The sequence below is a fragment of the Xylona heveae genome, assembly GCF_001619985.1.
Source record: "Xylona heveae TC161 unplaced genomic scaffold L228scaffold_11, whole genome shotgun sequence".
NCBI lineage: Eukaryota > Fungi > Ascomycota > Xylonomycetes > Xylonales > Xylonaceae > Xylona > Xylona heveae.
In genome coordinates this window covers 505,601-525,097 of record NW_017264203.1, presented here as the reverse complement: position 1 = coordinate 525,097, position 19,497 = coordinate 505,601, and the positions used below count along the sequence as shown (strand labels likewise).

General features: G+C 48.2%; 9 protein-coding genes across 9 annotated transcripts; 3 read left to right on the top strand and 6 right to left on the bottom strand.

Annotated features, from left to right (window-relative positions):
- Positions 1–287: 287 nt before the first annotated feature.
- On the top strand, positions 288–3,657 carry L228DRAFT_33030 (PSP1-domain-containing protein). The gene is made up of 4 exons (XM_018336487.1): positions 288–539; positions 592–2,087; positions 2,172–2,817; positions 2,882–3,657. The coding sequence occupies exons 2-4, from the start codon at positions 671–673 to the stop codon at positions 3,453–3,455; spliced, it is 2,637 nt and encodes an 878-aa protein (XP_018185539.1). The 5' UTR covers positions 288–539; positions 592–670; the 3' UTR covers positions 3,456–3,657.
- Positions 3,658–5,006: 1,349 nt separating this feature from the next.
- L228DRAFT_32934 (ribosomal protein L15e) lies at positions 5,007–6,253 on the top strand. The gene is made up of 4 exons (XM_018336483.1): positions 5,007–5,068; positions 5,188–5,274; positions 5,593–5,976; positions 6,049–6,253. Exons 2-4 carry the CDS (start codon positions 5,188–5,190, stop codon positions 6,187–6,189), a joined length of 612 nt encoding a protein of 203 aa, XP_018185538.1. The 5' UTR covers positions 5,007–5,068; the 3' UTR covers positions 6,190–6,253.
- On the bottom strand, positions 6,182–6,726 carry L228DRAFT_32945 (hypothetical protein). The gene has a single exon (XM_018336484.1). It carries the CDS (start codon positions 6,609–6,611, stop codon positions 6,318–6,320), a length of 294 nt encoding a protein of 97 aa, XP_018185537.1. The 5' UTR covers positions 6,612–6,726; the 3' UTR covers positions 6,182–6,317.
- Positions 6,674–7,696, bottom strand: L228DRAFT_32969 (hypothetical protein). Its single transcript, XM_018336486.1, has one exon. It carries the CDS (start codon positions 7,583–7,585, stop codon positions 6,842–6,844), a length of 744 nt encoding a protein of 247 aa, XP_018185536.1. The 5' UTR covers positions 7,586–7,696; the 3' UTR covers positions 6,674–6,841.
- Positions 7,697–7,808: 112 nt separating this feature from the next.
- Positions 7,809–11,774, bottom strand: L228DRAFT_241181 (HECT-domain-containing protein; the record flags this gene model as incomplete). Its single annotated transcript, XM_018331309.1, has 3 exons — positions 7,809–8,734; positions 8,804–11,104; positions 11,162–11,774. 3 exons carry the CDS (start codon positions 11,772–11,774, stop codon positions 7,809–7,811), a joined length of 3,840 nt encoding a protein of 1,279 aa, XP_018185535.1.
- A 1,090-nt stretch (positions 11,775–12,864) lies between these two features.
- L228DRAFT_32965 (hypothetical protein) lies at positions 12,865–14,218 on the bottom strand. Its single transcript, XM_018336485.1, has 4 exons — positions 13,926–14,218; positions 13,829–13,857; positions 13,257–13,776; positions 12,865–13,153 (listed from the first exon to the last, which is right to left on the bottom strand). The coding sequence occupies exons 1-4, from the start codon at positions 14,142–14,144 to the stop codon at positions 12,980–12,982; spliced, it is 942 nt and encodes a 313-aa protein (XP_018185534.1). The 5' UTR covers positions 14,145–14,218; the 3' UTR covers positions 12,865–12,979.
- Positions 14,219–14,507: 289 nt separating this feature from the next.
- Positions 14,508–15,492, top strand: L228DRAFT_263294 (50S ribosomal protein-like protein Mrp49; the record flags this gene model as incomplete). The annotated part of the gene is made up of 3 exons (XM_018334481.1): positions 14,508–14,546; positions 14,718–14,824; positions 14,902–15,492. 3 exons carry the CDS (start codon positions 14,508–14,510, stop codon positions 15,344–15,346), a joined length of 591 nt encoding a protein of 196 aa, XP_018185533.1. The 3' UTR covers positions 15,347–15,492.
- Positions 15,412–16,551, bottom strand: L228DRAFT_32914 (hypothetical protein). Its single transcript, XM_018336482.1, has 2 exons — positions 16,349–16,551; positions 15,412–16,279 (listed from the first exon to the last, which is right to left on the bottom strand). The coding sequence occupies exons 1-2, from the start codon at positions 16,515–16,517 to the stop codon at positions 15,477–15,479; spliced, it is 972 nt and encodes a 323-aa protein (XP_018185532.1). The 5' UTR covers positions 16,518–16,551; the 3' UTR covers positions 15,412–15,476.
- Positions 16,552–16,804: 253 nt separating this feature from the next.
- L228DRAFT_250393 (hypothetical protein) lies at positions 16,805–19,047 on the bottom strand. Its single transcript, XM_018333324.1, has 2 exons — positions 18,551–19,047; positions 16,805–18,491 (listed from the first exon to the last, which is right to left on the bottom strand). The coding sequence occupies exons 1-2, from the start codon at positions 18,996–18,998 to the stop codon at positions 16,912–16,914; spliced, it is 2,028 nt and encodes a 675-aa protein (XP_018185531.1). The 5' UTR covers positions 18,999–19,047; the 3' UTR covers positions 16,805–16,911.
- Positions 19,048–19,497: the final 450 nt, after the last annotated feature.

Here is a 19,497-nt window from a genome sequence, read left to right as displayed (position 1 = left end):
ACATTGGTCCGGGAAATCCTAGGCTCTCACCACGTTTCCCGTACATAATTTACGCCTAGCAGTCTTTTGGTGTCATCGAAGGACGTTATCACATTTGTCGATAGCTCATCTATTCTACTGAAAAGGTTTCCTTGGTTTGTCTCAGAGCACGGTAAGTTGCTGCTTCGGTGACTGTCTGGTATACGATCGAACCACTAAATCGACTTTCATGAGCTAGGTCGGATTCGCAACCTCGATCATCGTCTGCATCCTGCGGGGCATTTGAGACAATAGACATTTCCCGACAAGAGTCGGTTTGTACTATTTACAGACGTCCGCTCTTACCAATATTATTATGTGCTAGCGCGGGGGGTTTTTTTCTTTTTTTTTTGACCTCATTGCTGCTCAATCTCAGCCCTATTCGTTTCAAGGAGCGTGACATACCCGCTAGCTTGAAGCCTGCCAACGTCTCAGTTGTGAAGTCAGCTGGCTGCTCCACCCATCTCTTCATCTACAACCGACCTCAACACTTTGCACAATTGAATTGTAGTCTCAGCTAGGTAAATCCAAGCGTGGTTCTTTCCAGGCATACAAAAACTAACAAATCTCTAGGAAATATCTATAACTTTCTATCGTTGCTCTACTTTCAGCCGTCTCGTTCTTTCCGAGCTTCTCGGTTTCTCTACTGTGGATGCCACTCATCATGGCCTCTTCAGCTGGCACGTCCGCGCATATGGACAAGTCTATTACTTCGACCTCGAGTGCGATGAATGGTGGCGGTAGCTCATCGCTATTGGAAAAAGCTAAGACCGGTCATCGACGCTCAACGCCGGATTCTGAGGCTTTGGCTTCGTCTGAAGACGAGCAGGATAACTCGTTGAGACTCCGGCGATTCTCTACTACAGCTGCTGCGAAACCTCCGAGGCGTGCTTCGTGGCTCAACGACGTTCAACCAATTTCACAACGCAAATCGTCGTTAGTCTCAACCTCATCATTCGTACCGAGCAGCCCTCAATCAAATGCATCTGCTGGGGATGCCTCGTTGTGGGGTGCCGGCATCAACGCAGCTCCGACTTCCACTCTTGGCCGTGCTGCACGGAACTCTACCTCATTTTCTTGGGGAAGTAACATCTGGAATGATGCACGGAAAGAGCCCCCCTCGCGGTTGACTGAGGTCCTTCCAATCTCAAACTCGCCTTCAACCTTGCACGAGGAATCCAATACTGGAACCCTTCCCCGAGCTCCGGAGGAGTCCATCCCATTTGCTATCCCCTTGCACCCCACTCCCAAAACTTACCGTTCCCAGTCATACTCCGTGGGGCAAATGGACCCAGAATCTCCAAGCTCTACAATCCCTGGAACGTTCTTTCCAGGTAATCGACCAAGGCCTTTTCAGCCTCCTGGTCTCCAACATCGCTCTTCTCGTCCGAGTGTTCTGGGTGACGCCCCCCATGATGGATCATCTCTCGGACGGCTTCGTGAGGTAGACGATGACTACGAGAGTACTAACGGCTCTGAAGAGGGCGTTCAATTGTCTGCTCAGCATGCTCGTTCCATTGCATATGAGAATGAGCAGTTGGCGATCCAGAATGCTCTGCTTCGGCAGCAGGTAGCTGCAACTCAGTCTGGACGAGCTCATCCCAGAGAGCGCAGTCTCTCCGGTGTCAGTGCGATGAACGGCCTATCTCCTAACGGATCAAAGTCCAGAAATGCGTTTGGACTTCCAGAAGACCTCAAAGAAGAGGCTGATTTCGCTGTTGATGAAGCTGATGATGTGCGTACTCATGATAACAAAGGCCATGCAGGCAGACGATTCAGTGAATTCTCGGCAGCTCCAGAAGCTCGTTTCCCGACTTATCGGATGCCGGAAAACCGCCAGCTCGAGAATCTCAAAAAGACGCATTGGCAAAGTTCACTTGACTTTGGAGGCCTCCCGGACATTCCCCAAAGTCGCCGACACTCTTTTGCTGAAGTTCCCAGCCGGCACAGCTTGGTCAACCAGCCTACAGACCAGCTTGGAAACGATCTTGGGTTAGCTTTGGCGGACAAACTAGAAGCATCCAGCCGCACCGGCAGCGGCACTGGTCAGCAGGGTCATGCCGAGATTGGTGAGTATAATTACTTTCGTCTGCGCAAAGATTTCGCAGAAGAAGCTCTAGAGCATGAACATTTACAAATTCGCAATTATGCAGCATCCTACTTTTCCGGACTGCTTCCCACGACCACGAACGGTGGGACTGCCTTTCCCGAGAGCTACGCTCAGGCTCATACTGGTTCACGGAACCTATACGGACTCCCTCAGCATCTTGCCCTTTCTCAACCTCATCAGAACCAGTTACTCTATGTCGTCACATTCAAGTGCTGCCGCGCCGACATTTTTTACATTCAGGAGGGAACTGGTTTACAGGTCAAGCCTGGAGACTTGGTGATTGTCGAGGCAGACCGCGGCACCGATCTTGGAACCGTTGCCCATGACAATGTGACTTGGGCGAAAGCCAAGGAATACAAAGAATACTATGCTGAGGAGCATTACAAGTGGCTGATGATGTTCTCCCGTCAGGGACAGACAGCAAGCGCGGCTGGTGCGCTTCCTGGGAGCGGTGGCTCTCATGGAAGTGCTATTGGCGGCATGGGTCCTCCGCCCCATGGGCATCATACAATGCCAGATACGATAACCAGTGAGATTAAGCCAAAGATGATTAAAAGGCTGGCCCAAAACCATGAGATTCAGACTTTACGAGACAAAGAAGGAAATGAAGCCAAGGCAAAGCGCGTTTGCCAACAAAAAGTGGTCGAGCATCGTTTGAACATGGAGATTCTCGATGCTGAGTTCCAAATGTGTGTTGCCTACGAAGAAGAAGTCTAATTCTATTAGTGGCTTGGCTAACAATCGAGTCAATAGGGATTGGAAAAAACTGACATTTTACTACTTTGCGGATTCTTATATTAATTTTAACTCGCTGGTAACCGATCTTTTCAAAGTCTACAAGACTCGAATCTGGATGTCGGCGATCAATCCTGCGTCGTTTGCAACTCCCAGCGCTGGCCTGCAGCCACCCAATGGAATTGGCCCCGGTGCCCTGGCTAGTTCTAGGGACCAGTCTCTTGATGGCCGCGGCCAGAGAGATCAGTCGGGTTACACCACTCTGTTGGGGTCTTATCGAAACTATTTCACTCCGTCCAGTGAGCCTGGCAAAAACGGAAATCAGTCTCAGGCCACGGCTTTCCAGAACCTTTATAGCACACCTAGCCAAGTGTCGGGAGCTGCTGGGCGCAGCGCTGGTTCAAGCTTACAAGATTACCAGAGCCCACAGCACACGCTTGCTCCGTCTGCTTCTTTTGGGCCTATTGGATACGGCGGATTTGGTGCGAACCAATCCGACATCCCGGCCAATGGCGCTCAGTTTAGAAAAGGATTGCCCCTTGGCAATGAATGGGTCACTGGGTTCCAAGGACTCTCTCTCGACTCTCATTAGGTGTCCGCTGCATCTTGAACAGCCTTCGGTATTTCTAATGTCGCTCGCTGAACTCTTTCACCTGTTCCTGCACTAAGTTGTCTCGGACTTATGACTCCTCTTTTTACGTTGGAAACTGATCATACTGCCTCTTTCAACGTTTTGAATGCCGATCTAATCCACTCACGAAGATCCAAGGATATTTTGCGGGGTATTCCGATAAACAGGAAACCCAGATTATGATTCATTTCGACTTAGATACCCACTCTACTGTCGTTATCAAGTATTCTGTTTTTTTATGCGAGGAAGATGCCATGTTATGCGATTTATAACCGTTAGAGATACACCGCATGATTGACTTGATCGGCAAACGAATTTGCAACAATTTCTCTTTTCTACACTGTTCTCGATCAATTCAGTCATAGATGTCTCTAGCTTTTTCGGTATCATTTCGATTGCGTCTGAAGCTCGAAGTTTCTTATGACTGCACGCCTACGAATTTTCTTTACCTCTTTCTTTTATATTTTTGTGCGCCGTGGATGGTTATTCACTTTTTTTTAATGATCTCATGTCTCGTTCTATTTACTATTTATGTTACTACTTAGTGGGTGCTCAGTGTTTTGGGGGATGTTTCTATATTTATGCGTCGACGAAAATTTGCACACCGGAAACGCTGGGCACTTTTGGCTCCAGGCATTGGACCTGGTAATTCATTTCTTCTTTATTTGCTTACATCATAGACAACTATCTAGGCAACCACCTCTAGGCAATTGAGTTGTTGTTGAGGGCCCTATATGGCACTTAGCGCTTGGGTATTTGTCCATGCTTTTAGTTTCATGTTTCCTTTTCCAAATATGCCTCAGCAGCGCTCTTTCAAATTCTTTGGCATGCGGGAGTTTGGGATTGCTGTCTTGATTCTCAGCTAGAAAAATAAAATAGATCATGAGATCGCAAAAGAACTCGTTCTTTTAGAAAGCAATTAGTGCTCAGGATGATTATGAATTATATCATTTTGCTGGTCTGGCTACTGAGTTTGTATGCTTTTTGTGCGGGATTTTGCATGCGGAAGAATGTGTGAATTGTTCATATTTCAATTTGTTGCATAAATCTCGACATTTTTATAACGACCTCGTCTAAGCCATAATAATTTGCGAGGACTCGAAAATCGTCAGCAGCTAGGTAGCTATCGTAGAATAGAACATTTGATAACTTATTTCTGTTTTGCTGAATTGATAGCCATACCAGTTACCAACTCCATGTACGAAAGTACAATAGACGTTCGCGTACTCCAACTCCGAGTAAGCAACAATAGCAGGGGAAATGCTAGAGGTCCCTGATCTACCTCACACGCGAGCCTGACAATGGCGGGGAAAGCCATGCTCGTTTCTGGACGGGTATCAGTAGGAAACCCTAACTTGAAAGTGCCGGCATTTGTGTTGTGAATGACTAAGCACAGCAAAGTACCGGGGTACCGCAACCACTCGAAAATTTCACCAAAAAAAAATAGGGCATACCCTGGACTTTTGCAGCGGGACGCTAAGCGAAGCCCACGACTCCATTGAGTATCCGAAAAGTGAACATTCGACGACCATCACGACAACCACCGACCACCACGAGCACCGCCAACCGCAAAGGTACGATGACTTCCCGATCGACTTTGAAATTGGATATTGTCATTCTCGGGCTTGACTTCGACAAGCGATGAGAAGCTATGTGAAAAAGGGTTCGCTGACAGGCATTTGGATTTGAACAGATGGGTGCCCTTAAATACGTCGAGGAGATCCACAAGAAGAAGCAGTCTGATGTGCTGCGCTTCCTTCTTCGTGTGCGCTGCTGGGAGGTAAGAGCTCCAGAATCCTAAGAATCCGTCGAGACAATCCCTCCGAGGGGAGTACACAGAAACGTTCGCAGTCATCAACGTCGAAAGCCCAAGACCGTTCACGATGAAAACCCCTGCTTTGATCATTCGGATCCGACAATTCTTTCTCTCGACAGCTCGTCATTCCGTGACTTGCTTTCCATTGGGAGAATTAACCGGATAATGAAGAAAGATTTAAAGAGGGCTGCTTGATCGTCGATGTGGCATCCCCAATTTTTTTTTGAAGGGATTGTCTTGCTATACACTCGTTGAACTTTAGCTGAGAGTGCATCAATATAGCTCCGTCAGTTGAACGTGATCCACCGCGCCTCCCGGCCTTCGCGCCCCGACAAGGCCCGCCGCCTCGGATACAAGGCCAAGCAGGGCTATGTCATCTACCGCATCCGTGTCCGCCGTGGTGGTCGCAAGCGGCCCGTTCCCAAGGGTGCCACCTATGGCAAGCCCACCAACATGGGTGTCAACCAGCTCAAGTACCAGCGCTCTCTCCGCGCTACTGCCGAGGAGCGTGTCGGCCGCAAGTGCGCCAACTTGCGTGTCCTGAACTCCTACTGGATCAACCAGGACTCCACCTACAAGTACTTTGAGGTCATCCTCGTCGACCCCCAGCACAAGGCCATCCGCCGCGACGCCCGCATCAACTGGATCGCCAAGCCCGTCCACAAGGTTCGTTTTATCTTTTCTGCCATCTTTGTTTTTGTACGAATCATGATGAATGCTAACAAATTCCTCTAACAGCACCGCGAGGCCCGTGGTCTCACCGCTACTGGCAAGAAGTCGCGTGGTATCAACAAGGGTCACCTGTACAACAACACCTCTGGCGGCCGCAGAAAGACCTGGAAGAGACAGAACACCCTTTCTCTCTGGAGATACCGGTAAACGGTTCGATAACCGTTTCCTCGGTAGAGGGAAAGACACTATCCATTCCCACCAGGGATGGCTTAGCAGTCTTTATGCGTTTTTGTCTTTACTTCTTGTGGCGGGTGTACTCATCATCAATCAACTTCTCATGGAGCCTTTTCTTTTCTTTTTCCACGAATCAATATCATCATTTGTCTACTGGCAGCGGTCTTTGTTTTCTTATTGCGCGAAGAACAGGGAAAGGCCGCAAAGTCCTTTATCCCTACTTGGAACAAGAAAATCATTATCAAGTAAAACGTTTTTCTTTGTCCCATTTGCCGCTGCGGGCATTTGACTTTAATTAATCCTTTGCCAATTGAGAGAGAGAGAAGAGAAACAAAAAAGGGTTGCATTGAGAATGAACCATTGAATGAATTGAGAATCAATCTCTCCACAAACATCCATTGCTACTTTGTTTTTTTTTAAACTCTTCTCATGATGGTCCTTGTTGATGAAACGTTCCCCAAACGACGCTGCCCAATGATTTGATAACTTCCTTGTTGCCCTCTGCGAATGGCCTGCCCTACAGTAGTGTCCTTGCCGCGCCCATTTATCGTATAGTATCTAGCCACAGTCCAGTGAAATGACAATCAGATCACACACATCAGCCACACATGTTTTACATATACACTTATGTCAATCCACTGTTGTAATAGAACCAAAGAGAAAAACCCCACCCTCCTCTTCCCCCATCCCCGCGCCGGTTGGCAAAAAGAAAGTAGACAAAAAAGGATAAATTACAGAAGTGAGAAATGGATGAAAATTGGGCCTTTTTTTTTTTTTTTTTTTTTCTTTCCCTGTCAATGATATCCGATCTAAAAAGCAAAATGGGGAGAAATATATGGGTGTGGAGATGGAGAAAAAAATAACAAGAAAAAGGAAACTGGGCAAAAATATGGAAAGGATAAAAAAAAAACTTCCATTCTATGATAATTCCTCTTTGATAGAATCTCTCACCAACTGGGCAATGCACAGGGTATAAAGAAAGAAAGAAAGAAAGAAAGAGCAATATCCGACCATGTTCCATGGACAATATAAACCATGTTCGGATTATCAGATGATGACACACATACACAGACACAGCGAGAGAGAGAGAGAGAGAGAGAGAGAGACAGGGAGAGAGAAAGGAGGGGGAAGACGAGGAGAATGTAAGGAGAGAAAAGACAGGTAATTTTCTATAAGAAAGGAATAGGGACAAGGAATGATATACCAATATAAATGATATGCACCCCCCAACGTGAGAGCGGCTCTGGCGACTAATTCTGATGAAAATAAGAAGAAGAAGAAGAATAATAATAATGATGATGATATATGACGCCCCTGGAAATGATCTCCCGGAACACCTTCCAAAAAGTTTCCCTTCTACTGCACCCATGTAGACATGTACGAATATAAGAGACGATCCTCGAAGAATGAAAGAAATGGCCTACAGGGAAGGAGAGCGTGAAAGACGAAATTTTCGAACCTAAAATTTGAAGGTGGTTCCAATGCCCAAAGAATTGCAATCTATAGGGGAATCGATAAAGCCGAGTATGCGTACAAGAAGAGAAGAAAAGGAAGAAGCAAAAAAGAGAGAGCCGCCAGATCAAGAGATATACTCATTTTAAGCCAAAGCCCTCACTTTCCATGACAGCGCGCCAGAGCTTGCTTTCAAGCTTTTCTCGAGTGGCATACCTGAACAAACAAAGCGAGTTGAAGCAAGTGCGAGCAATCGGGAAGCGATCGCAGTCATCGCCGAGGCACACAAGCTTGATAACGAGGTTTGTCGCACCCATAGCGGGAATACGGTCACTTCCGGTGACGAAGCTCAATAATTTCCGCTGGTCTTTCGGATTAGCATGAGAGAAGAGGTCCCAGAACCAGACCAAGACAGGGTCGGAGATCGCTGGGGTAGAGCCTTCACCCCAGTTTTCGTAGATTGCAACAGCGCGTAGAGAAGCAACATCTAGCGGCTCGTCCGAACCGCGAACCAAGAGTTCAATCTCCTCGGGCCGGAATAAAGACAGTGCATTACCACCACAAACGGTGAAGAACCCTCGCTTGAACGGCTCGAATTGCCGCGCCACCGCTACATCCAGTAGATATTGAACATACAGCTGGACAAACTCTTGGCGATTCTCATTCGTCACAGGCCGAGACTCGCCTCCATCGCATAGAGGGACCTGAACAATTTGTCCATATCGGTCGATTTCTGCAACAAAATCGCGACAAAAGGTTGCTTGTACGTCGCCCTCGAATTCTAGTAACTGGCGCAAGCCACTCGCCAAAGCCGGCCGGTACTCTGCGAGGTCTTCTAGCGAATATGTCATTTTTACTCGAGGAACAGACATTGCAGGAGTGGAAGTTGATGGAGCTGAGGCAAGAAGCTTCTTGAAAGCGAATGGTGGTAGGGCAACATCCAGGATTGTCGAATTATATATGGCGAGACCCAGAACCACTCCAACAAGGAAGAATTGATCAGAGGTCTCGAAGCAATTAGGGTTGAAGTAGCAGTAGTGTGAATCTTCATCATACATAAACAGCCCTGGGACGTTTGAAATATAGCGTCAGCTTAAACGTTACTCCTGGAACTCGGAAGGAGAAATATACTCACCATGGTTGGGATCGAAAACCTCGCGGACAAGCAACAAGAACCATTCCTTTCGAAGGCCACCTGCGTCCACGCCCTCTTCATTTCGAAATTCAATTCGCAGCCCTTTCTTTATTTCTTCCTGGCTCGCCCCAACCACTTCGCTAACGCCACGAAGGCTGTCTTCCACCAAGCAATCCCTTCTGACTTTTAACAACAAGTACTGGTTTACTGCCTTTCTGCTCATGATGCTATCAAAAAATGCCTCGCGTGCTTTGACCTCCATCTGTCTTCTGGCGTCATATTCCATGATCCGGATTTTAGCCCAGATGCTGAGGAAGAACGGATACTGACAGAATGTAAACTTTCTTCGAGCTTCCCAGGTTTCAAAATCGGCAACAAGATCGGCATAGTCCAAGACGGAGTTGTAAAAGTCGCTAGTAGGCAACAACTGACCATGATTCTGAGCCCTTTGACGAGCAGCAAGTCCAGCACTCGCGGGCACGGCGTCTGATGGATTCGAGGTGACTGGCCGTTTCCGGGGAACAAACGCAGCGCTATTAGCAAGGAATAATAATGCCATTATTTTTGCGGCCGCCTTGATCTGCCAGTCATCACTATAAACTGTCTGCTTAGAGCTGGCATCCGTTGCTCTCGAAGTCCCAGCAACTCCTAGAGCTGCATGTAATTGCGCCGAACTGCTAGCGCCTGACCCCGAAATACTCGGAATCAGGCCGGCAGTTGGATCGAGGCTAGTACTCCGCGGCCTGCCCGTCTGCCTGCTTAACCGGTAAGAGACAAACCCTCCAACTAAGTCGACTATCTTTCGAAATTGAGGCTCAGAAAAACGCGCGAGCCAGTTGGCGAGAAAATGGTGGCACTCATTGGATACGTTTGACAAAATACCCAGAATTCTCTTAATGATTCCAGAATGGCGACCAGGACCGACGCTATCTTGGCCGAGGAAAGTTGCATGAGACCTACCCTGCCCAGGCGGATAGCCCCGATTTGGATGAGGCAGTCCAAGGGCATTCCGGTTCGGCGACAACGGATGACATGCTGGCGCGGCGGTCCATCGTTTTGCAGGCACTGAGGAGTGGATAAGTGGATTCATGAGTAATATAAGCAGAAATCGAATATCGTCGGGATATTTAATTATTCGCCCCGGTCTTTTGAGGACCGTCTCAGTTGCTTTCAATAAGGTCCTTTCCAGGTGCATGCGGGCCTCCTCCAACTCTCGATCAATATCTTGCGCCGTCGCCTGGCTAAAGGGTAATTGGTTTGCAGATGAGTTTGCAGGGTCGGCGCTCGGCGTCCTGTTAGCATTGGCGAGAAGAATCTCTTTCCAATTTCTCCCAGCAGAGAGAACAATTTGATACCATTCATGGACTTTGCGCCAATCGATATGTGGAGACTTGACACTGACAAATCTTTCGGGCCTGCGAGGACGATCAGATGACTTATCTCGATGATGTCCTCCGCTTTGCGAACGCTTCTGTGCCCCCCGATTTCCCGTCCACCATGAGCCGTTCTCGGCAACGTCGCCTAATAAAAGCGTCTTTGCATCCAATTCGGAGAGGCGCGTGAACTCGGGCGCTGGCACCTCTCGGCCTACCATTTGCGGCACAGGTCCAGGATTCGACTGAGGCAAAGGGCAGATGCCGTCGCCAGCCACAGTGTGCGTCCTGGTTGAAGAAACGGTTGGGAAGGAATGATTAAGAGAATCCATGCTCTCAAAGCAAGCGATAATGTAATCCTCTACCGGCTTCAAGATATAACGGGATCGATTCTCTCTCTTCTCCTCTGGATTGCTGCTATCAGGTAGTGGCGCGTCGCGGACACCGGGACTGCGTGGGCGTGCTTGGATCTCGGGTCTTAGAGCATTGCCATTGGGCGCTATGGCGGACTGGGGAGGCTTGGAAACTGAAGGACCAGGAGGCATGGGAGGGGACCGTAGAGGAGGTGATTGATGCATTCGATCGCCCCGGCCATTTCCAGTTCTTGGTCTCATCACCAATGTATGCGGCCATTGGGGAGATGATTTGAAAGACACTGGAGCGGAAGTTTGATTCCCAGAAGATTGCATCGTCAGTCGCCCTGAACTCTCAGGATGCGGTCGAGCCGAAGGTGAGTGCCCAAGTGGAGGTAACGGATCCAGCAGTCCGTTTCCGGGACGGAGATGCTTCTCTCGAACACCATTGGAATCGTCGAACCCGGGCCCGCTTGGTGATCGTCCTCGTGGTTGCAAACCTCGTCGCACGTCTAAATAGGATTGGATACATCGCTGAACGATCGCTTGTGTTCTTTCGACGGTCAACAAGGGAGCTACAAATTCGTGTCAGTCTTTCATCCGATGAAGGATAAATAGTCATCACTGTATACCTTGTCGCGGTTCGTCTGGCGCCGGCGAACCTTTTTTGCCGGCCCATTTCTCCGACAAGCCCGCTTTTGGAGGCGAAGGTAGTTCTGTCGTTTTCAGATCGTTAACCATCGCACACAGAGGGCAACGAAACACAGTGGCCCCCTGCGGCCAGCGCACCATCGAGGCACAGGTCAGACAGTGTCCAGTTTTAATGTTTCTCTCATCCATCTTTCCGGATCTATAATGACCGTCCCCCCCGGCGCCAAAAGGCAGATTGCCATCAAATGGCGGGAAAATGCTGAGACCGCTCTCGTCTGACGAATCAATATCTCCCCATGGGTCGACCGGGATGGCTCTTTTTTTGCTGGAACCAAAAAGTGAGGGAAACGGATGGCTCTTTGAACGTCCGTGCTTTGGAGCTCGGTCTCGTGGGGAAGGATACAGGCGCGGGACCGGGTTATGGTGATATTCCTCGGCAGTTATTATGCAATCAGAGTCATCATCATAATCATCACCAGAGAGGCCCGCTTTGGAGATCGAAGACGACGCTCGGGGTCTGGCACTAGCGTCTTGACTTGAGGCTGCAGCTGAGGCAGCTGTGTTAGAGAGCAGCCGGGATGGCCACGGCGGCATCGGTAGAGTAGTGATAGGCCAAAAAAAGGGTCGGCGAACACAACAAGACTAGGGTAGGGGCGAACGGGTTCGCCCTCCCAAAATTGTCGAGCGGCAACGCTGCCGACCAACTAAATGTGGGGTTACTGTTATTCGCTGCTAAGGAGAAGCTTAGCAGCGCTATCCAGACACAGATAATCGTTCAATTGTCTTGAATCACTTGAAGTTCGTCTGGATGCGATTGAATAAAAAAATTTGAAACGACAAACGAGTGACAATAAATTGACGAGTATAGAGTGCTTTGAGCCTCACGTAAAGGACAGTCCCTCGGTCTATCATTCGGGCGCTCGGACAATTATCAGACGAGTGAGGCGGAAAGAGGCATGACATCAAGCACTTGTACAGGACAATATGAGAGAGAGCGAAACGAAAGACAGGAATTCAGGAAACAGAAAGAAGCGAGAGAAAAAGAAGGGAAAGAGGAAGAAGCTCGTATTCGGGAGAGAGGAGACGATAAAGAAGAGAAGAAGGAGAAGCACTCTAGAGGAAATGCGCGACGACTAGTTTAGAGAAGCCAGCGAGAGAGTGGAAGGATAAAGACTCGATCTTTACTGCTTGCGTCCATGTCAGGGACTGACAGAGGGGGGAGTTCATCCTGCCGCCCATTGCGACTCTTCATGGTTCGTTTCAACGACACTGTCATCGTTCACCGCCTGCCTTCCGAACCAATCATTTTCCAACTTGCCCACGCACCGTCCGAAACCGCTCGAACGGGTTTAGCTTCAGGCGATTAGAAGTGTCAAGCTTTATCCGAATATGGGAAAATGAGCAAATGGCTTAATCTCGACGTGACGAAACACGTCTCTTGGCAATCGACTTAATAATAGCAGCCAGAGCGTACCCCTCAGACAGGCTAAGAATCCGTCCCCTGTTCAGGCCATCTAGTCTCATAATGCCCACAAGAAGGAATCGTATCGCAACATGAGAACAGCGCATCAGCCAGTTCCTTGACTGTGGAAAAAGGAAATTTTCTTGAATAGCTTCCCGTTCGTCTTTGAACAAAATATCTCCTCTTTTTCATTAACGTTGTAAATGCAAACTCTCCAAACAGGCAACACATCCTAGGCCCCCAATGTGCTGCAGAACGGCCAGTTATGATCGTTCTATAAGCTGACATCTTTCATTTCTTTTTCTTTATTTTTCATATCCATTATTAGATGTCCTCTTCAAGATGTATGGGTTGGGGAGTCAAAATATCGATCGACAGTCCTTTCCTGGCTGTGTCTCACATCGTCCTGTTGTTCTTCAATTGCAGCATACCGCCGAGAGTCGGAGTGGTGCGGATGAAAGAAATAACGTGCCCAGGTGGGACGCAATTGCCAGAGGAATACCGCCAGAATCTGTGCAAAGCATCAGTATGCTGCAAACCTCTTGAATGCATCTAGGTCATCAAAAAAGGCAAATATATAACAAATTGAATGGTAGCAATCGTTGATTACTTACTGTTCCAATGAACATCAAAATTGACACGAGAAGAAGAAGGCTAGCCATAACCTGCTCATCATGTTGCCAATCCTGAAAACAACTCTTCTTCCATCCAAATGTCCTTGTACATGCATCGGGCTCAACATCCTTTGCAGGAAATGGAAAAGCTTTGTCCATAACACTGTGCAGCCCGCAGCATTGGTGGGAATCTTGAATTCGCCGAATTGCGTCTGTTTTCTTACGTTGAAAGAGAGCTAACCATTTGTCATCTAATTGACACCGCAGGCTGCTGACAGGAACGATATGACTGAGAGATAGCGTAGCTACAACTGTCTCGTACATGAGAAGTATAATTGCAATTAGCAGCTGCGATGCGTAGCTCCATATTGTGGAGCCTCGTTGATTTTCCCTGCTGCATCTGGCGAGGACATGGGCGGTGCAGCCACCGAAAGCTGCAATTGCGGGGAGTACGGTCGTGGTCAATGCAAGGTACGAGGAAACTGGCAGCGAAAGTCTCCTGATAGTGTGAAATGCATATCTATATTTCGAAGTGAGCTGTGATATTCTGGATTGGGAGAAGTTCATCTAACCCAGAAAGAGCAATCAAAGCAATAAGTGTCTCATCAAGTGCAAGTCAGTATTGCATATTGTAATATAATCAATCAGGAAAAGTCCATCGCGACGTACAAGCGGAGTGCAGAGGAGAAAGACATTCCTGGTCTTGGAGGCCATGTGCTCCATTACGACACAATGAGAGATGTAAGATGAGAGATGTAAGATGAGAGATGTAAGATGAGAGAAAGATACAGCGAGAAGAAAAGGCACTTCTCCGTTGAATTGCTCAGTTGCAATATTTATTAATTTCATAATTGTGTTTTCATTCAAGAATTGCACATAGATCCTCATTCATAGGCGTGGCACCACGACCAAAGTGAGCGGGACGGGACCGGGGAAAGGTGTGTTACACTACATCGCTGCGGCCCTTCCGACATGTTGCAAATAGGTAGTAAAGTAAGCGCAAAGTATTCAAGAGCATAGAAACTATGAAGCAGATCCGCCTTACTAACTTCTGAATTTACATTTAGTTAATCATCTTTAAATGACCCACCAAAGGCTCCGGCCATGTCTACTCCGTGCTAACTTGGCGCGTTGGAGCGAGCAGTGGACGAAGACGGACCGACCTCCTGCTTACATAATCAATTGGCAATATTAGAATTTCCACGGCTTCAGCATTGCGCAAAACACGTACAACCAAAGCCGGCAGTCAAAATGGTACATATAGTGAAGCGGATGAGAAAACTACGAGCGGTAAGTCCTATCCTCGTTCTTTAAATTTGCATCTCATTGATTGTGCTTGCTGACCGACTCTTCTTAAACGCAGAAAGTAAATGACCCTAGATCCGCGACAATGGCTTCAGATCCTCGCCATAGAAGGTCAATGGACTCGAAATGATTTGCTGACAACTTACACTTGCTTAGCTGCTCGGAATAAGATTAGGGCCTGGCGCGGCTGAGCTGCCTCCCGATGTGAAGAGGATACACTTGGACTTCGCGACTAAATTCAACGATGGGCATCTTGGGCCGAGGTACGTCCCGCGCAATGATCAATCTTAAGAAGCCAAAGAGAGACGCAAATGGGCTGATTTTCTCAATAATTGTCCAGGAAATTCTGGCGGCATTATCTTCCCCGGCTGAAATACCATAATCCGGCAGTGTCTATGACTATCAACAGGACGCACAACCAGAGTGGAAGTGCAACCATGACAATCTTTTTTGCCGATTCGTCGAAGGACGGCTCACCTCCTACTGCGGCAACCTCGACAACAACATCTGGGCTGCCTTCGGACCATATCCCTTTTGACCGGACGGAAACTGTTGAGATGAAACACAGACACGAGTCGCAAATATTATCGGAATTGGTGAAGCTCACAAAAGCACGCAAGATCGAAGCGACCGCCGAAGAAAAAGAACAGCTGAAACAGGTTCAGGAGGACCGCCGTCAGAGTGAGAAGAGTTCGCAAAGAGCTGCTGTGATCAACGCCCAGAGGAAACAAAAAGAGGAAATGTTGCGGCAGGCTCGCGCCGCTGCAGAGGCGCAGGATGTTTAATTTTCTTTCTGTTTCCACAAGCTCGGATTACCGTCCTACACTATTTCCTGTATTATATTTGACTACCCCGAGCGATCATATTTGAGTTGCGTTCAAAATCGTAAAGAAATAAATTAACTTTTCTGCATCATCAATTCACCAGGCCTTTCCACCAAGCCACGCTCCCTAGCACAAATACAATTACCATTGCATCAGTTACAATGGTAGTATAGATTACGCTGTAGCGGTTCAGAACTCGCACATATCCTGCATACGGTTCCGGCAGCATGCTTCCTAGACCTCCGAGGATGCCGGTCGTGGGAAGCCGACCCCTTTCCAGGAAAAACCGGCTGCTTTGTAGAATAAGCTCGGCTGTAGCAAATATCCAGAAGAACTGAACGCCCACTTCTCCTCCGAGCGATTCTGAACGTGAGAAATGTGATCCGCTGAAAGGTGTCGCTGCCACTATATAGACGCCGAGTGCCAGCGCGAAGAGCGCATGAACGATCCGCCATATATTCCCATACTTATTGGGCTCCGGCTGCTGTTCCTGCTGGCCTCCAAATATTGACGCAAGCCCTGGCGGTAACGCTTCTTTCGCATCAGAGCCGTTGCTATCTCCCCCCATCAACTGTTGTAGCATCCGCATCATTGGATCCTCCGCTTCCGCTTGAGATCCCTGCATTTCAGAACGACTGCCAGGACTGGTGTTACTTTGCAAACTGGGGATTTGTTGTCCCGAAGAATCAGGCCCAATGCCGGACAGCATCTGTCGGAACAAATCTTGTTGTACTGTTTGCGATTGTGGCGAATCAGGGCGTGATTCTTGGTGGGGAACATAATAATGCTGACTGATATCCACTTCTTCCGGGTCATCTGCTGGCTTATCCGGGGCGGTCGTTGGAGTTGCCGGTGCTAGAGGGCTTGATTCGGGGTTCGTAGCAGTAGACAGGGCTTGAGGAAGTTAGCATAGGCATAATACAGGCATTCTACAAGAAATGATTTGAAGGAGAGAGGGCATGCCTGGTTCTTGAGGGCGACCACTCAAGGAAGTAATCTTATTAAGCCTCGCGGCACCTCCTGCTTGGATTTTGGCTTGTCGACGCTCCCTTCGCAGTTTCGCCTGTTCCTGAGGGGTCAAAGTCCCAGGAGAAGGCGACGGCGAGTTTGATGTAGCTGTGGGAGACTCCATATTGTCTGCCAATGCCCGAACGTAAAGGTGGTTGTGAATAAGGTATGCAGAGTCGGCCCCAATCTAAGCTTGTCGGGGGTTTGACGTGCACACTGTGCACGGACCACATGACTCTGCAGGGCAACACCTCTGTGGCCTAAGAATTTCGCCCTCTTCCATTAATATCATGATATTGTAAAAAATGAGTCAATGAATCATATGAGCTTGCTTCATAGAGGGTATATAATACAGTAACAAGTTACTATCAGATCGTATTTGTAATTACATTCAATGTGAGCAATATCAGTGACGCTTAAGATCTGTTTACTCGGGATAATTCGATGGAAAATCTGAATATATCGAAATAGACACTTGGAGCAGTCTACTCAAAGGGCAAAGAGCTTGCGGAAATGATTCAAGATGAACAAGCAAGCTTTGCTGCTTGCTTCATTGCTTTCTTGGCCCCTTTCATGCTCCGCCTCGGTCTGGATTTCCTTTGAGATACTGGCGCTTTCTTCCTGCCTCCCAAAAGCCACGCATTCATTGGTGGTCTACATCCGATATGCTTGCCTTCAGGGCTGAATATTTCCACTTCCGGATATGAATAATCGTGTTCTGAAACAGTGTTGGTCGTCGAGGATTGGCTGGAAATTACTGAACCCTCATGGGCCTCGAATCTCTTCTTTCGAACCTGTGCAACCAGTTCGACCCAGCCGCAGCCCTCGATCAGAACGTCTGTGGAGAAGATCTTGTATGGAAGTTGTTCCGCCTTCAGTCCCACTGCTGAACGATTTGTGAGGGGACCGGAGCGCTGTTTTGTTACATCCCATTTTAGCGGATATTTCCCTGCTGACGAGATGATTCCACCGAGCCCTGGCTTGGTGATGACAGGCACGCCTGACGCTCTTTCTTGCACCTGTATGCCAGCTGCTTTTTCATTGGATGTGACATGGGTGGGCAGCGGCACAAATGGATATGCCATAACAATTACATCCGGCGTTGTCGGTGTGATGCGGACAAGTCCGCCTAGCAGAAGTGATTTTCCGGGCTTGATGACATGCTGCTCGGGCTTGATACGAGTCCGCATGACCAGGTCAGCTTGGTGATCCTCGCAAACATAGGTGTCCAAACTATCCCGTGTGAGCCCAGGAAGATCGATTAATTCTCCTTTGCCGCCTCCAAATGGGAGACGAATTGGTGAAGCGGTAGTACCTGGTAAAGAGGAGATCACAGGCATCACAGGAAATGGTGTCTCTGGTTGTGCAGGGGGGAGAAGCGAGTCCTCCTCCACAGGTGGATCTGATGGTAACGCCGATAGTTCTGACGTCCTCTTTCCGAATTGGTCGAAAATCTCACGAGCATATTCACCGGGCTTCGCAGCTGCGCTGTCGTGGCCCTTTTGAGATTGGTTTTGAAGAGATGCATATTTGATGTCACCCATCTTGCCCTTGGGAAATACCATCTCGAAAAGGTTGCTTTTTCCAACGTTTGCTTTGCCAACGAGCCAACCTCCTCCGCCTCGGTGCCAAATATCCTCTTTAATGTTCTTCGTCCACCAGCCCCTTTTGGAGCTTACGCACCGAACATTTCCCAATCGGACGTCTTTACCAAAAGGACCAAGAGCGTCACGCAAGACCTGCAAAAGATAGGGCATCAAAGCATCTACCTGTTCCTTTTTAGGCGCAAGCAAATCAGACCTTGTAATTATAAAACTTAATTCGGTTTTCCGCCCATGATAGTATTTTCCGGCCTTAGATCGTCGGTTTTGCGACCGTTGGGGTGCTGCTGAGAGATGCTCATGTATATTCGGAATTAATGAGAGAGGGAAATCCGCAGCATCAATAACATGGTAGACATGATTGTGCTTGTGAGGGGTTTCAGCAATTGTATCCGCAATTGACTCAATGGACGGATGATCTATGGACACGCCGGAGTGGTGATGAATAAGATTGTGGCAGCGATCGCAGAAGGGAGTCTGGAAATTTGCGTCTTCATCTAAATTAATGCAATGTGCCGTCAGCTAATTGTTAAAGGGGATTGACGCAGGGTTTTACCTTTGGTTGACGGACTGGAATCTGCCGCACCCAGCTCCTGAAGAAGCCCTGCGTCCGCCGATCGCAGAGCAGCCTTGAAAATATCATCTTCAATCTTTCTCCTTTTGGCGTTCTGGTCGAAGAGCCGTTTCACGGATCTTCCTCCAGGGGAATAAAACCCAGCTCCGTCGGGGTCTACGCTATGCGCGAGCGCTCCACAACCTGGGCAGGACACTGGGAATGCCCTATCGTGTGGGGAAAGGGCTCCATTAGATTGATTTCTGGTAGATGATAAATTGAATTGTCGTCGTTTAGTAGCTCTGGGGCATGGTATCAGGTGTCGCGGTCGAGTGAGAAAATGTGTGTTCCGGACTTGAAAAAGAGCAGGGCAGAGGTATAGAGGGAATCCCTTCAAGGCTCTAATTTCTTTTGCGACAAGTAATCCGTGGTTTTGAAAGCGTGTCCGCATTTCGAGACTCGAAAAGCGCCCTTTAGATCCTGAACCAGTGAAAATCGGGATGAAAAAAGTGTTAGGTATCGTCAGATTCGCCTCGTTAGGTTATTATTATAATACCCACGTGCAACTGGATGCTCTCAAATGGCAAATAAACGGAGACTGCCAACAAAGTCACCGCCACCGCTACACAAACACTATTTCGATTCTTTGCTTTGGCTCGCAAGAGAATACCTTAAAAAGATTCCTTATGCAGGAAAAGTAGTGATGCTTGCAGAAAAACTGAAAAGTAATCAATGTTACAGCTTCTACATATATGGACGGCGTATTGACAGGAGCCAGTTGGTCCAGATTGATTCATTACGATAGTCAATCATTCTCGAATCATATGATTATACTAGTAGGCAAATCTCGCTGCTCCAAGGCAAACGAGGACTCCTGGCAGAGTAGTGACCAGGAGGCAAGCGCGGTATTGTGCTGTAGATAATTATGCATATTGATATAGATTAAGCTT

Coding starts and splice junctions, on each gene's coding strand:
- L228DRAFT_32965 (XM_018336485.1), bottom strand. CDS start 14,144: ATGAGGATCTATGTGCAATTCTTGAATGAAAACACAATTATGAAATTA. Junction 13,777..13,828: donor GCTTTGATTGCTCTTTCTGG/GTTAGATGAACT, acceptor TTCGAAATATAG/ATATGCATTTCACACTATCA. Junction 13,154..13,256: donor TTTTGATGTTCATTGGAACA/GTAAGTAATCAA, acceptor TGCTTTGCACAG/ATTCTGGCGGTATTCCTCTG.
- L228DRAFT_32914 (XM_018336482.1), bottom strand. CDS start 16,517: ATGGAGTCTCCCACAGCTACATCAAACTCGCCGTCGCCTTCTCCTGGG. Junction 16,280..16,348: donor TGGTCGCCCTCAAGAACCAG/GCATGCCCTCTC, acceptor AACTTCCTCAAG/CCCTGTCTACTGCTACGAAC.
- L228DRAFT_32934 (XM_018336483.1), top strand. CDS start 5,188: ATGGGTGCCCTTAAATACGTCGAGGAGATCCACAAGAAGAAGCAGTCT. Junction 5,275..5,592: donor TTCGTGTGCGCTGCTGGGAG/GTAAGAGCTCCA, acceptor GCATCAATATAG/CTCCGTCAGTTGAACGTGAT. Junction 5,977..6,048: donor TCGCCAAGCCCGTCCACAAG/GTTCGTTTTATC, acceptor TTCCTCTAACAG/CACCGCGAGGCCCGTGGTCT.
- L228DRAFT_32969 (XM_018336486.1), bottom strand. CDS start 7,585: ATGGGTGCAGTAGAAGGGAAACTTTTTGGAAGGTGTTCCGGGAGATCA.
- L228DRAFT_32945 (XM_018336484.1), bottom strand. CDS start 6,611: ATGTTTGTGGAGAGATTGATTCTCAATTCATTCAATGGTTCATTCTCA.
- L228DRAFT_250393 (XM_018333324.1), bottom strand. CDS start 18,998: ATGCGGACACGCTTTCAAAACCACGGATTACTTGTCGCAAAAGAAATT. Junction 18,492..18,550: donor TTCCAGTCCGTCAACCAAAG/GTAAAACCCTGC, acceptor GCATTAATTTAG/ATGAAGACGCAAATTTCCAG.
- L228DRAFT_33030 (XM_018336487.1), top strand. CDS start 671: ATGCCACTCATCATGGCCTCTTCAGCTGGCACGTCCGCGCATATGGAC. Junction 2,088..2,171: donor GCAGGGTCATGCCGAGATTG/GTGAGTATAATT, acceptor GCAATTATGCAG/CATCCTACTTTTCCGGACTG. Junction 2,818..2,881: donor CTCGATGCTGAGTTCCAAAT/GTGTGTTGCCTA, acceptor TCGAGTCAATAG/GGATTGGAAAAAACTGACAT.